This window comes from Mus caroli, chromosome 5 (assembly GCF_900094665.2).
Source record: "Mus caroli chromosome 5, CAROLI_EIJ_v1.1, whole genome shotgun sequence".
NCBI lineage: Eukaryota > Metazoa > Chordata > Mammalia > Rodentia > Muridae > Mus > Mus caroli.
The window spans coordinates 66,434,772-66,448,119 of record NC_034574.1 but is presented as its reverse complement, the minus strand read 5'-3'; the positions used below and the strand labels follow the sequence as shown (position 1 = coordinate 66,448,119).

The 13,348-nt window shown below is 46.4% G+C and overlaps 1 protein-coding gene across 7 annotated transcripts in view; it reads right to left on the bottom strand.

The window, feature by feature from the left end:
• Nucleotides 1–13,348, bottom strand: part of Dcun1d4 (defective in cullin neddylation 1 domain containing 4) — a 76,667-nt gene that overhangs the window by 48,127 nt on the left and 15,192 nt on the right. Inside the window, exon 1 of one of the 7 annotated variants that reach the window (XM_029477540.1) lies at nt 10,656–10,838. The exons of the other annotated variants lie outside the window; for them this stretch is intronic. Within the exon in view, the coding sequence (XP_029333400.1) occupies nt 10,656–10,683 (28 nt within the window). The 5' untranslated portion in view covers nt 10,684–10,838. Of the gene's footprint in view, nt 1–10,655; nt 10,839–13,348 lie in introns of those variants that run through there. 7 annotated transcript variants of the gene reach the window in all.

Sequence of the window (13,348 nt, the reverse complement as noted above, 5' to 3'; positions counted from 1 at the left end):
AATTTCATAACTGGAAAAGCATTAAGTATTTTTATAAATACCAGGATTTGCATTAATTCTGTTGCTTTCCTATCACAAATGTTAGACTGAAAGTGGCCTAGAAAAGAGATACTCTATTCTAGAGTCACACCATTCTAGGGAGAAAGAAGTAAGTCACTTCACTGAGTTATCACTTGGGATGTGCACCAGACATGGAGAACACAGCCAGGGGTCAGTGCCACCCGGTGAGCTATCTGCTGGGCTGGACTCTCTGGCAAAAAGGCTCACTTGCACTAGGAATCCATCCCTGAGCAGCCCTGCCAGGATGGGAGCCAAGCAATGAGATATCCTGACATTCACAAGGGGGCACAGGAACAGATGACACCCATGTGCATATGCACTGCTCTCAAGTCACTCTCACTGCCTTCCAGAACCAGTGTGGGCTGAGTGACAGCCAGAGCAGGGCCTCACCTCTACATGGGCCCTAAAGATGGACTCCTAGCCAGGTATGCTGCAGCATGGAGGGGGTAGGGGGATGGTATGCTCAAGACCCAGTCTTAGAAAGACACACACACACACACACACACACAAAGAAAAACAGAAACAAAAGCCCCCTTATAGCATCTGAATAATCCAGCCAGGCTTAAGGTACACAGCACAGGATCTATCCAAATGACCCACTTAGCACAAGCACCCAGGTGAGACCGTGCACATGTGCCTGCGTGTGCAGTGTCCATAACGCCTCATGTTTATACTTGAGAAAAGTGGACGGGGTCTCCAAGCCAGAAACAATGGTGCTTACTCAGACCAGCAGAGGCTGTGAGGAACTGAAATACACAGCATCCATACCCTTCTGCAGCTGCTAAGGAACACAGAAACCATCTTAGTATTTGTTTGTTTAGGAACAGGAAAATGGGTGAATACATTCCACTATCACTTTGCTCCACAGATCCACCCTAAACTAAAGCTGAGACGATGGCCTGTCTTATCACAGAGGACAACAGAAGAGAAGCCAGAAAGGATGTGTCAAAGGTTTATGAACATACAACATGCATCCCTGTGGTCACCATATGTCAATCACAAGCCTGTGGTTCAGGCCATGACAGACCTTGGGTAAGTGTCAAAACAAACTGAGGTTGTTAAACCTTCCTCTTCCGTAGTAAAGATGGAAGACACACAAGATAAGAAATAAACTTTCCTTGCACTGAATTCGCAGACTTTCATGAGCTACTACAGCCTGCCCTGGCCTCCAAGGGTCTTTCACACCAGCCCACAAACCCCTCCCCACCCCCTCCACACCAGTCTTCCCACTACAGCTTAGTCCACAGGGCACATACCAAAAGCACCACTGGGTTTTGCATTCTGGCCTGTGGGCCTAGAAGTTGTTTCAACTCGAACCCTCTGGTTTAGTTAATTCAACCCAACTTTCATCTATAAAATGAAATGGTGTCCTTCCTGTATAGTGTGGTAAAGATGAAACTGTGTAACTGGCTGCCGACCACAATGCCTACATATGTCAGGCCCCAACCATAACACCTAGAATACAGTAAGGACTCAATAAAAACTATCAACTCCCCACCAAGTAATCAGAAAAAGCATCCATCTGATACCAGCCTTGTATCAAAGACCTGAAAGTCAGAGCTCCGCTGAGGTGAGCGGCCTGAGACATCTCTACAACCTATGAGAGTGCTGCTCTACCCAAAGTGTATGTATATACACAATGATGGCGCCAGTGAATCTCCACACACTGAAACAGACAAGAGTGCTTACAGTTGAGCTCTCTATATGGAGCTGCACTTCACTAAAGGCAATAAGAGGGTTCATTTCACAAGTCAACATACTATGTCAATTATCCTCTTCCATACCCATTCCTACCACAGCCACAGGCTGTCACTGCACTCAAAAGGCAGTGACTGAAAAGGGAAAAGCAGATGAAACCACTAACATGAATGGCCCTTTCGTCTCAGTGTAAGAAGACATGAATTTAGAAGGAAAAAAAAAAGGAAAAAATAGCAATAAAAGATAACTTCACAAAGGTTAACAGAGATTGGATTTATGGTTCACCTGTACTGTGCTCAGAGCAAGGAATAGACCTTGAAATCTAAAATAGATTTCACATCCTTAAGGCAGAGATGTCAGGGTAAAGATCAAACGCTTTACAGAGAACACAGTCAGGAAAGCACTAACTGATTCATAAAAACCTGCTCATCTTTCAATTCCAAAGGATAAACACGAGGCTAAGTCAAGCGTCCTCCATGATCCGCAGCTTTCCACAGAGAGCAGAGGGGGTCCGACTCTGCAGGTGACAGGCACCCCTCTACAGTCTGCATTAGGGCAACCATCAGCTCTGCAAAACACAGTCTGTCTAATAAAGAGCTCACCGACATTATCTTCTGGGTGTTTTCAAAACCACCAATAAATGCTGACTGGGTATGAAAATGTTTTTTGGTTTAATTACTATTTGCTGTGATCTGTGCAAGATGAAAGGGACGGGAGGACACAGACCACTCTGCTAACCACCGTAGATATAGAACTCTACAACGTGACACAGGAGAACTAGGAATCAGGCGATCTGGGGTAGTAAACTCAGACACGAACATCAAATAACAACAATTCAAGTTCTAGCAGTTTATATATCCGTAAGAACCAGAAGCAATTTAAATGCACAATAAGCAAAATCCTTCCTTCCTACCATAATGCCAATTATAAAATATAATCGAGAGATCTCAATTATAATAGCATCAAAAAAGCAATAAGACATATAGGAATAAACTTCAAAATGTGAGACAGAAATGCAGAAACAATCAAGTTTGGTGACAGATGTCATCGTAGCGATGGTTATTTCTGGAAGGGGAAAGTGCCAACATTATGAAGCAATGGCTTCTGTCTTCAGAAAACTAAAAATGAAAGGCAATCAAATTCCTATTCTGACTGCCCTGCAGTTTTCACACACCCCACCCTTTTATACCCACCCATCCCCCACAGCCATTTCCTACCCCTGGGGAAAACCTAGGAGGAGAGAGGAAGGGAAGGCTTGGAACCAATCTTGGAATGAAGATGCTGGCCCGGTCAAGCACTTTCTCCCCAGTTATCAACATGAAGCATGGTTTCTCTGCCAGAGAAACTCTAGGGGGCAGACTACGTGTCTGGGGCTTTGTGGGCTCCACAAGTGCTTGGCCACTACAGCCCAAGTGCAAAGGGCTAACACATAAACAAGGAGTGAGGCTGTTTGCCCAAAAAAGAAAAAAAATTTTCATTTGTAAAAACTAGGTGGCGGGTAGTTTTTGGCCCCTAGGTCACTGTCAGCCAACACCTGGTGGGAATGTGCAACAGCTACAACAGTGGACTGTGCAGGACTACAGGTAAGCTGAAGGGAAAGGAGACACCTAGGTCTCTGTGTGTAAACTGATGCATATAACTAATGCTATAGAGGCCTATTTGTTTGTAGACAGGGTCTCTACATAATCCTGGCTGGCCTGGTGCTAACTATGTAAATCAGACTTCTGCCTTGAACTCACAGAGATCCTCCTGCCTCTGCCTCTCAAGTGCTGTGACTGAAGAAGTGCACCACTATATCCCACTAACTAAGAAAGCATTTCTACTTATCAGAAAGAGAACAAAGCACAATCAGGGAAATCCACTGAAATCGGCTCCCACCTCAGCCACAGTAGAAGGGGAGAGTACTCAAGGCAAGAGGCAGCCATGCACTCGTCACTGGGCCCAGAGCCCTGTATCTCACTGGTTCCATACACTCTGGCATTGCCCTCAGCACTCTGCCAGACCCCCACACATCAACTGCACTGTCTACTGCACTAAGAGGGCAGGCCAGCTGCTGCAGCTGCCGCATGCTAACAATGAAAAAAAAATCTCCTGAGTAAAAAGAAAAGAATCTAGAGGCTCTAATACCTGGCTTTAAAAACATACTACAAAGCCTGGAGATGGTGGCATGGGCCTTTAATATCATCAGCACTTGGAGGCAGAGGCAGGTGGATCTCTGAGTTCAAGGCCAGCCTGGTCTAAAGAGTAGGTTTCAAGGCAGCTAGGGCTACACAGAGAAACCCTGTCTTAAAAAACAAAAAACAAAAACACTACAAAGCAACAGTAATAATACTACAAAAAAATCAAAATTCAAAAAAAACAAACAAATCCAGCATGATACTGAAATTAAAAACAAGACACACAGACCAATGACACAGACTAAGGAATCTAAGAATCAGTCTATCTACAGCCAGACTGTCAACAAATGGAACAAGAACATACATTACATAAAGCCTCATCACTAAATGAATTTCGGAACATCAGACAAAATAAGAAAAAACAATCTCTCCTCCCTCTCTCTCTTCCTTCACCCCACCCCCACACACACACACACACACACACTTAAAAGAATGGTCAAGGCCTACGGATCCAATCCCAGCACTCAAGAGACTGGGCAGGTGAATCTCTGTGAGTTGGAGTTCAGCCTGAGTCCCAGGATTCTAGGGCTATAGAGTGAGACCATGCCTCAAAAACAAACACAAAAGACAGACAGTTGAGAGAGAGAGAGAGAGAGAGAGAGAGAGAGAGAGAGAGAGAGAGAGAAATAGAATGAATTAAAAATCGATATCGATTCAAGCCAGGCGTGGTGGTGCACGCCTTTAATCCCAGCACTCGGGAGGCAGAGGCAGGCGGATTTCTGAGTTCAAGGCCAGCCTGGGCTACAGAGTGAGTTCCAGGACAGCCACGGCTACACAGAGAAACCCTGTCTCAAAAAACCAAAAAAAAAAAAAAAAAATCGATTCAAAATAGGTCAAAGACTTAAACACAAACCCAAAACTACACAACCACTGTGAAAACACGGGAAGCGCTTCAGGGCACAGGTCTGGAGAAAGATTATGTTTTGGATAGGACTCCCCAAAAAATAAGCTGCAAAAGCAAAATTTGACAAATGGTAATTGAAAATCTTCTGTACAGCAAAGGAAACAATCAAGGAAGAGAGAGAGAGAAAGAAAGAGAGAGAGAGAGAGAGAGCCCACAGAGCAGAAGAGAATAGCCGAGAGTCTCTTTACTGCATGGGAGTTTATTAAGTCATGAACAGTCTTAAACATGTCAACAGCAAAAAAGAAACAAACAAGAAAAAAAATTCCATTTAGAAATAAACAAATGACCTGTGTGGACATTGGCTTAAGAGAGTTCTTAAAAGATTAGATAAATGAGTAACACGTGAATGAATAACCAGGCATCGCCTCACACAGGTTATAATAGTATTAGCAACAAGCCAGCTAGAACCTGATGCACTGGTGTGAGAGAGAACTCTTGCAGGCGATGTGGCTGGTGGACACAAATTAGGACTTAGTTATATTAATACTTTAATTGATTAGCCATCAATAATTAGCCATTAACAAACAGTGTGGGACTCTCAAAAACTAGAAGGAGCCCTAACAGTGTGACACCTCCCTGCTGGGTGTGCACAGAGAGGGACTTGAGAAGAGCACGGGAGGCTCGGCATATCTACTGGGACACAGCTCACTAAGGCATGCAGTCAGCCTCAGCACACACCAACAGACAAATGCAAAAGCCACAGTACATGCACACAGTGGAACACTAGACAGCAGTAACAGGATAGAATCTGTCGCCTGCGACAGAGGGAAATGGAGGCCATTGAAAGAGAAATAAGGAAGAGAAGACAAACACTGCATATTTTCACTTGGTTTTAGTTGAAATGTGGTAACTGTACATGTTTTGGAGGTACACTGTGACACCACAAAACAAAGATATAATGTGTGGTGAACAGACCAGGATGACTGGCATGTCAGTTACCTTAGACGTATGTCATTTCCATGAGAATATGCATAATCAATGTAAAAGCTAACAAGTTCTTCTCAAAGTACAGGCCAGGCACTTAGGAGGCAGGGGCAGGAGGAGCAGTGGGAATCCAAAGCCAGCCTACCCTACAGTGCGAGCTCCAGGCCAGCCTGCACTATAGAGGAAGATCCTGTCCTAAAAGGAACAGAATATTAGTCAGCAGTGCCTAGCAAGGGTCTGTGGGAGGAGTGAAGGGGGATGGCTCATGGGTCTGGTGTAAAGCGGGACAGAAGGGATCAGTTCTCCTGTTGCACAGGACAGAAGGCTCAGCACACTTGACAACAACTGCCTGCAGATTTCAAACTACCTAGTCAAGGTGCCACTGTGCTCGCAATAAATGCCTTCTCTGTGACAATAAAAAGCATGAAATAACCTGCAGGGGCAGTAGGGAGGTGCTCAATGGTAAGGGCAAGATAACAGCCATGCTACTGCCAGAAATCCAAGACAAAATGAAAGGTTATCAAAAAGCACTTTATCGCAGGGACCAAACAGTGCAGAGCTGTGACTCTCCCCTGGGGCCTCCATTTTCCTAAGTGTTATGGAAAGAGAAAACCCATGGTGATGGCAGGAGTGTGCTAGAGTGATAGCCACTGTTAAGACTGCCTGGCTTCCTTCCCTCTAGAAACACAAGCCCATGCAAGGCCCCATCTGACTGTCCCATGTCCTCGGGGCTCATTCCATTCCTTGAGCGCTCAAGCGATGTCGATGTCGGGATGCCCTCTGCCTTGATGCCTGGAGTGCACAAGGTTCAACAGCTGTCTTCACTGAGTATCTATTGGAACAGGCCCTCATCAGCTCTGGCTTCCCCACCCTCCAGAGACTCGTACCTCACAGGCCTTCCCCCTGCTGGTATTCTCAACAGCTTTGCTGATATACGTTTCACATTCCACATCATTCACTGCTTGAAGTATACAATGCAGTGGCTTCAGTGTGTTCAGGGAGCTATCTAACCATCACCACAATCAAATTCCGGGCCATTTTTTATCACATTCGCTGCCAGTCCTCACTTGTCCCCTCCCCCTTCACCTAGAGGCCACCGTGACTCTTCCTCCTGTCTCTACAGATCTGCTTCTTCTAAACATTTTAGAATACAGAAAGGCCCAGGACAGCACTTTCATAAACAGAATACTGTGTGTATTATCTACACGACCATCTCTGTCCCTACCCCCAGAGTCCAAGCTTCAGGGCAGGGACTTCTCACCCCAACCCCAAACTTCCAAGGGCACAAACCTGGGACATGGCGGGTGTGGATATGCAAGAGAATTGCAAGCTCCAAAAACAGCCAACAGCCTCAGCCTCGTGGAGGTCGCTCACAAGACCTTCAGGAAGACAGTGCGGAAGCCAGAGCTCACGGTAGGCTGGGCTGGGGGGTGGAGGGTAAGGGGAGGAGCAAAGTGTTCAAGACGTAGTGAGGGGAGAGCAGGTAGGGGTGTGTGTGTGTGTGTGTGTGTGTGTGTGTGTGTGTGCATGCACACGTGCATGCACCACGTACTCACAGAGCAGTGTAAGTGGCTGAGGGTGAGACTTGAACATGTTTAAAATGCAGATACTTTCCAGACCTCAGGAGGCTGAGGCAGGAGGATCCCAAGCCCCGCACCAAAAAAAAAAAAAAAAAAAAAAAAAAAAAAAAAAAAAAAAAAAACAAAAAAAAAAACACTGCCGGTAGACTGAACAAAAGGTGGGTCAGATCACAAGTCATTACAGACTGGAATTTGAGCTCAGAGATTCTCAGTATGTGAGATTTGAAAAGTACAGTATGTAATTTTTTTTAACTACAGTAAAATAAATTCACTTTAAAATGACTTGGGACACAGTATCTTCCATAAAATTAAAGCTACACCTTGTGAAAACTAAAAACAAAATGTTTTAAGGGATCTCTAATCCCAACTTACAATTTGACATAATAGTCACTGGCTGTATGAAATGGCACAGGTCTTTCATTATTTTTACTTTTAAGGCAAAATTATCAGAACACTGTGATGTCTTTTTACACTCTAAGTCTAGGTAGGAGATCCCAAAAGCTACATCTACAGTCAGTTCCATACAGCATGGCCTTCCCTGCCAGAAGTAGGCATTTCTACTAAATGGCTAATGGTACCTACCTCCCAAGGATGCTGCAAGAATGAAATGCTGAGATCAGCCTAGGGCATGGGAGGTAACACCTAGGTCAGAGGGTGGCATCTTTTAAGCCTTCTCCCAACACAGCCAAACCAACCCCAGCTTGCTACCTGCTTAAGCAACACAAAAGTAGCTTATATACCCATAGAAGCAAGAGTATGACCCAATCAATTTATGAAAATAGGAGCATAAATTCTAACACACAGCACCTCATCTCATCACCGGCCACTCCAACACCCTGGGCGCCAACAAGACTAATCCAGTACCCTGCAGTGTGAGAACCAGGGTCAAGACAGGGCAGGCATACCAAGCAAAGGGGAGGCAGGCAGCAGGGAGGAAAGTGTTAACTTCTGCCTGGCCAATGAGTATTTGCTACTGGGACAAAGAGCCGGCAGAGGGGAGCTACAGAAGGGACACTGATAAACAGGTCACTGTGTAATGCAGCATGGGCATGGAGCACAAGATGCAACATTACATGCAGAGAAGCACCTGGGTGCAGGCAGCTGCCCCTCGCTCTCACAGAACCCAGGGAAGAAGCTGGTAGAAGAAACCCAAGAGGAGGCATGCCATCCAGAGCCCTGTCTGTGCCTGCCATTGCCATCTCAAAGGATCCGGTCACTCCAGGACGCAGGGGCTGGCTGTGTTCCCAATGTGACAAGGTACAAAGGACTCCAGATTCCTTCCTCGCACCCTGCCTACCACTGAGAAAGGAGCTTCACAGGGTCACTCAGAGACAAAATACCATTCAATCTAGATAATGTTGCAGGGCCCAGGCTTAGAACAGAGACTGTCAGGCCTAGTACGCTCTAGTCCAGAGTCCTAACTCTGCTGTGTCCCAGCTGAGTCACCTCATATGTCAGCAATCTAACTCATGGTGCCTCAGTGCCCCATCTAGAGCCAGAATGACAGAACCCTCTCCACAAGCTCCTGGGGCAGCAGTGAGCAGGTGCACAGAGCACACTGACAGAGTGCTGCCCACACCCACACCCCACACCCACACCCCACACCAGCTCTACTTGGCCTGGACCTGGAACAGCTACACAGAAAAGACATGGAAGAAGGGATAGCAAGGAGATGTATCTTTAAGGCCATACTACAATATATCCCCTGGACTCACTCATAACATCCCCTATTTAATTGATCGGAACTAGGAATCTTTGGGATAGTCTGGGGAATGGCATCTGTAAAAAGAGACGGTAAAATAAATACTTAACCATGCTCTAAGATATAAAACTGGGGATGGGGATTAACTTCAGGACTGAGTGGCTCTAAGCCAAGTCTCTTGCTCTGGCTTTTCTGCAATGGTGTTAGTTATCGCCTGTATTTTCAAACTTGTAAGAGTATTTCCATATCTTCGACAACTTAAACTGCTTTGGCAGCAAATAAGAACATGCAGAGTACTTTTCTGGGCCGCAATCCTCCAGCAGGGTTAAATTCCTGTTGTCACCTCGAATCTCCTTGCCAGGAGGTGTGCAGAGGAGCAAGCTGTAAGACCCTTACCAGGTACTCTGTCCCAGGAGGAAGAGCCCAAGGCAAAGGAGGGAAGTACCAGTGGGCTCTGACCTAGCCACTCACAGGCCAGGACAACGCAAGGGAAAAGCAGAGTACAACTGAGGCCCGTTCACTTGCAGTGGAGAGTACCCGACTCTGGAGCTAGACCTCCAAGGCGCTGTGTAAAGAGCCTCAATCCCAGTGGCCTTGAGGTCCCCCTTCCTATATTCCAGCTTCCTTGCCTTGGGGAGGGGTAAAGACCATAGTAATTAAGGGCCTTTATTAAGGGCCTTTTCCCCCTCCCCTTGTCCCTTTTTACCCATCCCCCCTCCCCTCCTGCTTTCTCTCTACCCATACGTCCCACAAGTCCCTACTCTCTGTACCTTAACTCCTCCTGCCCTCCACTCCCCACCACACACACACATAACTGTCACAGGTCTGCCTGGTCGGTCCGTCCTGGCCTCTCAAACCTGCTCCTGAACTCAGTTCTTTCTTTTCCCAGTGAAACACCAAAGGCTAAGCTGACAACGTTAACTACTAACTCTTCTAGGAAGTCTAGCTGTGTGCCTTCCCCTGGTTCCAAGCACCCCAACATTCATTAATGCAGCAGCCATCATTCACCCTTCACCTGCCCCCTCCCCTCTTTCCTCCACGATCCTGTTTGTTATAGCAGTGTCTGGCAACAGCTGAGTGAGTGACAGAGTGCCCAAATAACGGAATGGCACGTCCCCTCCATGGCTCCTACGCTGCCACACCTACCAAGGAGCCACTATTACAAATCAACAGCAACCACGGGTTCCATGGGACCGTGTCTCCCCTCAACTCTCCTCCCTGCATCCCCATCTCCTTGATGTTCCTCAGATCAGGCCTACCTTGCACACAGAGACTATGCACTGGTATCCTTCCCATCAGTCCTTCCCTGACCACACCAGCATCCAACTGCCCTACACATACACACACACATGCATGCACACGCACACACGCGCGCACACATACACACACTTCCTCTACTTTGTTTGTCTCTACAGAACTGATCACTATGGAACTTACCTATCATCTGCCTCTCACCTACAGCAGAATGAAGACTTCCAGACCAGTGGAGAACTCGGCCTTGCATACACTAGGTACTCAACATTCACACCTGGTGACTGGCAGCCCCGTGCCCCTGAGAGGGTAGCTTTTAAACATGAAATCTCTGAGCACAAGATAGTTGAGGAACTCACCTAAAATCTCACAACTAATAAATGGCATAGGGTGGTTGTGAATCCAGTCATTCTGACCCAAGGGTCTTTCCCGAGCAAGCACGTTCCTACTTCTCAAACTGTCACAGAGCAGTGGGGAGACACCATCCCATCACATCCATGGAGCAGACGCTGGTGTGGTCATGTCTTTGGGCCACAGAAACACTGTGGAAACATTTAGCATCATCATTCTCTGTGGCAAAAGCACCAGTCAAGAGATACAGGGTCCACACAGCATCGACAGTTTCCTTTAGGTCAGTGTGTGGTGCTGTAGTATCTTCATGCAAAGAAAAGCAGCTAACCATTAACATGAAGAAGGCCATAAACACATCTTAAGAGCCAAGTATGTGGGGGAGGGGATCCTCGGGAAGTGCTGCCTCGTGGGCAGGGCACAGAGAGGCTCTAAAGAACGATGGGTATGCTTTGTATCTTGGTTTAGCAATTGCTCTGCCAGGGTATTTGTTTACCAGTCTATCCATTTAAGTGGCTATAATTTTTTAACATGTAAATTATAACCTCAGTAAAGTTGACCTGGAAGGCTTTAGAACTATCAGACATTATTTCTGACTAAACAAAATACTTTACTCAAGAAAAACCTACAAGGGGCTAGGGGCCAGCTTCTGAGCATCCCACCTCTGGACTGCATTTCTTAAGAGACAAAAGAGGCTATCTATCTGTGGAGACGTGAGTACACAGCTCCAGCCGAGAGCTAGCTGGCTGGCCTACCTGTGGCTGAGTGGTGTGCTTTACAAAAAGACCACCGTATGTTTTGTAGAGCACAGTATGGTGAGGTGGGAGGGGGGTCTCTGTGGGCCCATACTAAGACATCCCTTCCCCCTTAAGAACCAGCTATAGGATGGGTATAGTGCAGAATAGAGTTTATTAAGGGCATGGGAAGGGGAGTTGAGAAGGGAGTAGAGGCAGAGACAGAGACAGAGAGGTAGGGAGAGGAGAGAGAGGTTGGCCAGGAACCCTTGGAGGGGGGGGGCAAGAAAGGGTCAGTCAGGGAGGGAAGAGAGTCAGAGAGAGAAGAGAAAAGAGGCAGAGAGATCGAGGCCAAACAGCCTCTTTTATAGCAAGCCAGGCCTACCTGGCTATTGCCAGGTAACTGTTAGGAGGAGCCTAGAAGGGATGCCAACACTGAGTACCTGCAATGCTGGCTCCTGCCACCTACAAGGGACATTACAGGAATCCTTCAGTCAGGCTTTTGGTCACGTCTGAGTGGAGCCTACAGACAGCTACACTGAAAAGGAAAAAGGCAGCTCTTCTCCACAACAGCCTCTGCCAGGTAAATGGGACAGTGAGGGGCTAGGTCTGAGTTCTTAGCTGCCAGTACGGGAAACCAACTGTGGCATGTTGGTTTTGTTTTGATTTTTCTTTTAAATATAGCACTAGACTCACTAGGAAGATGAGAAAGCCAGGCCTGTGGATCACACAACAGAAAAAAATCCCCCATGGGCACATGGTGAGATTCCCCACAGACAGAACCAGGACTGGACCAACTCCAACTCCAAAACCAACAGAGCTGCTGCCCCCACCACAGTGATTCTCCTCAGGCTACAGCCTTCTTCCCTTAGCTGGCTTCCACCTTCAGGAGGGATGGGAGGTGGGAGGAGTGCTTCCGAGCTAAGGAAGAGATCCCCTAGGCCAGATAGCACAGTTGGGATGACACTCAGCAAGCCCTACTGATACAGGCAGCAGTAGACAAAGGTTTGCTAAACTCTCATCAGGAAAGGAAATTTCTGAAGGACTACCAAAAACAGAAAACAGAGCAAAACCCATCCCACACAGAGGGATGGTGCTACCTGGAGGAAGGGGTCTTTTTCCTATCGTTTAGGGATTTTATTCCATACATTCAGGAGTTTCAAAAACAACAGCCTTCCTAGGTGACATTAACTTGTTTAACATTTTCTAATGAAAAGAAAGGCAACTCAAACTTCAACTAGCAGGCACTTCCTCCAGAACACTGAAACTCCAGAAGGGGGAAAAAAAAGGGAGGGGGGAGTGTTTCTGGCTCTAAAACTGTCATGTGACACTAAAGCATGAAATTCTATTTAAAATGCATTTCAGTGTTTTTCTTCCTAAGATACACTCTCTAAAGTATGGTCTTAAAATAATAATTCTCAAGAGGTACTTTTGACCTGAATTTCACTGTAAGAATAAGCTGTAGGAAGCAATCAACACCAATTCAGGCTCCCAACCAGCATATTTTCCTCTGTCAGTGTTAGAGTTAACTTACACATTGTTTAACATAGTAAGTGAAAACATACCAACATTCTCACTGTCCTATTGTCTGGGTTTATGTGCATTTGGTATTTTTACCTGCATGGGTGTCTGTGCATGTGTGTGATTGATACCCTCAGAGGCCAGAGAGGGTATCAGACTCCTGGAACTGGAATTACAGACTGTGGTTCAGCATTGTGTGGGTGCTGGGAACCAAACCCAGGTTCTCTGCCAGAGCAGCTAGTGCTCTTAACCACCAGGCCCTCTCACCAGCTCCTATCTCACTGTATTGTTAACTGAAGAAATAAAACCTTAGGACCAGGATATGGCCATAAGTCAGAAAGAGAAAAATTAAAATAGTATCAACCATCTCCCAAACAGACCTGGTAAGAGATCTAACCTTCTGTCCCAAACAGAGTTTTCGTAGTCCCTTGTAGGTACCTTGCTCATCC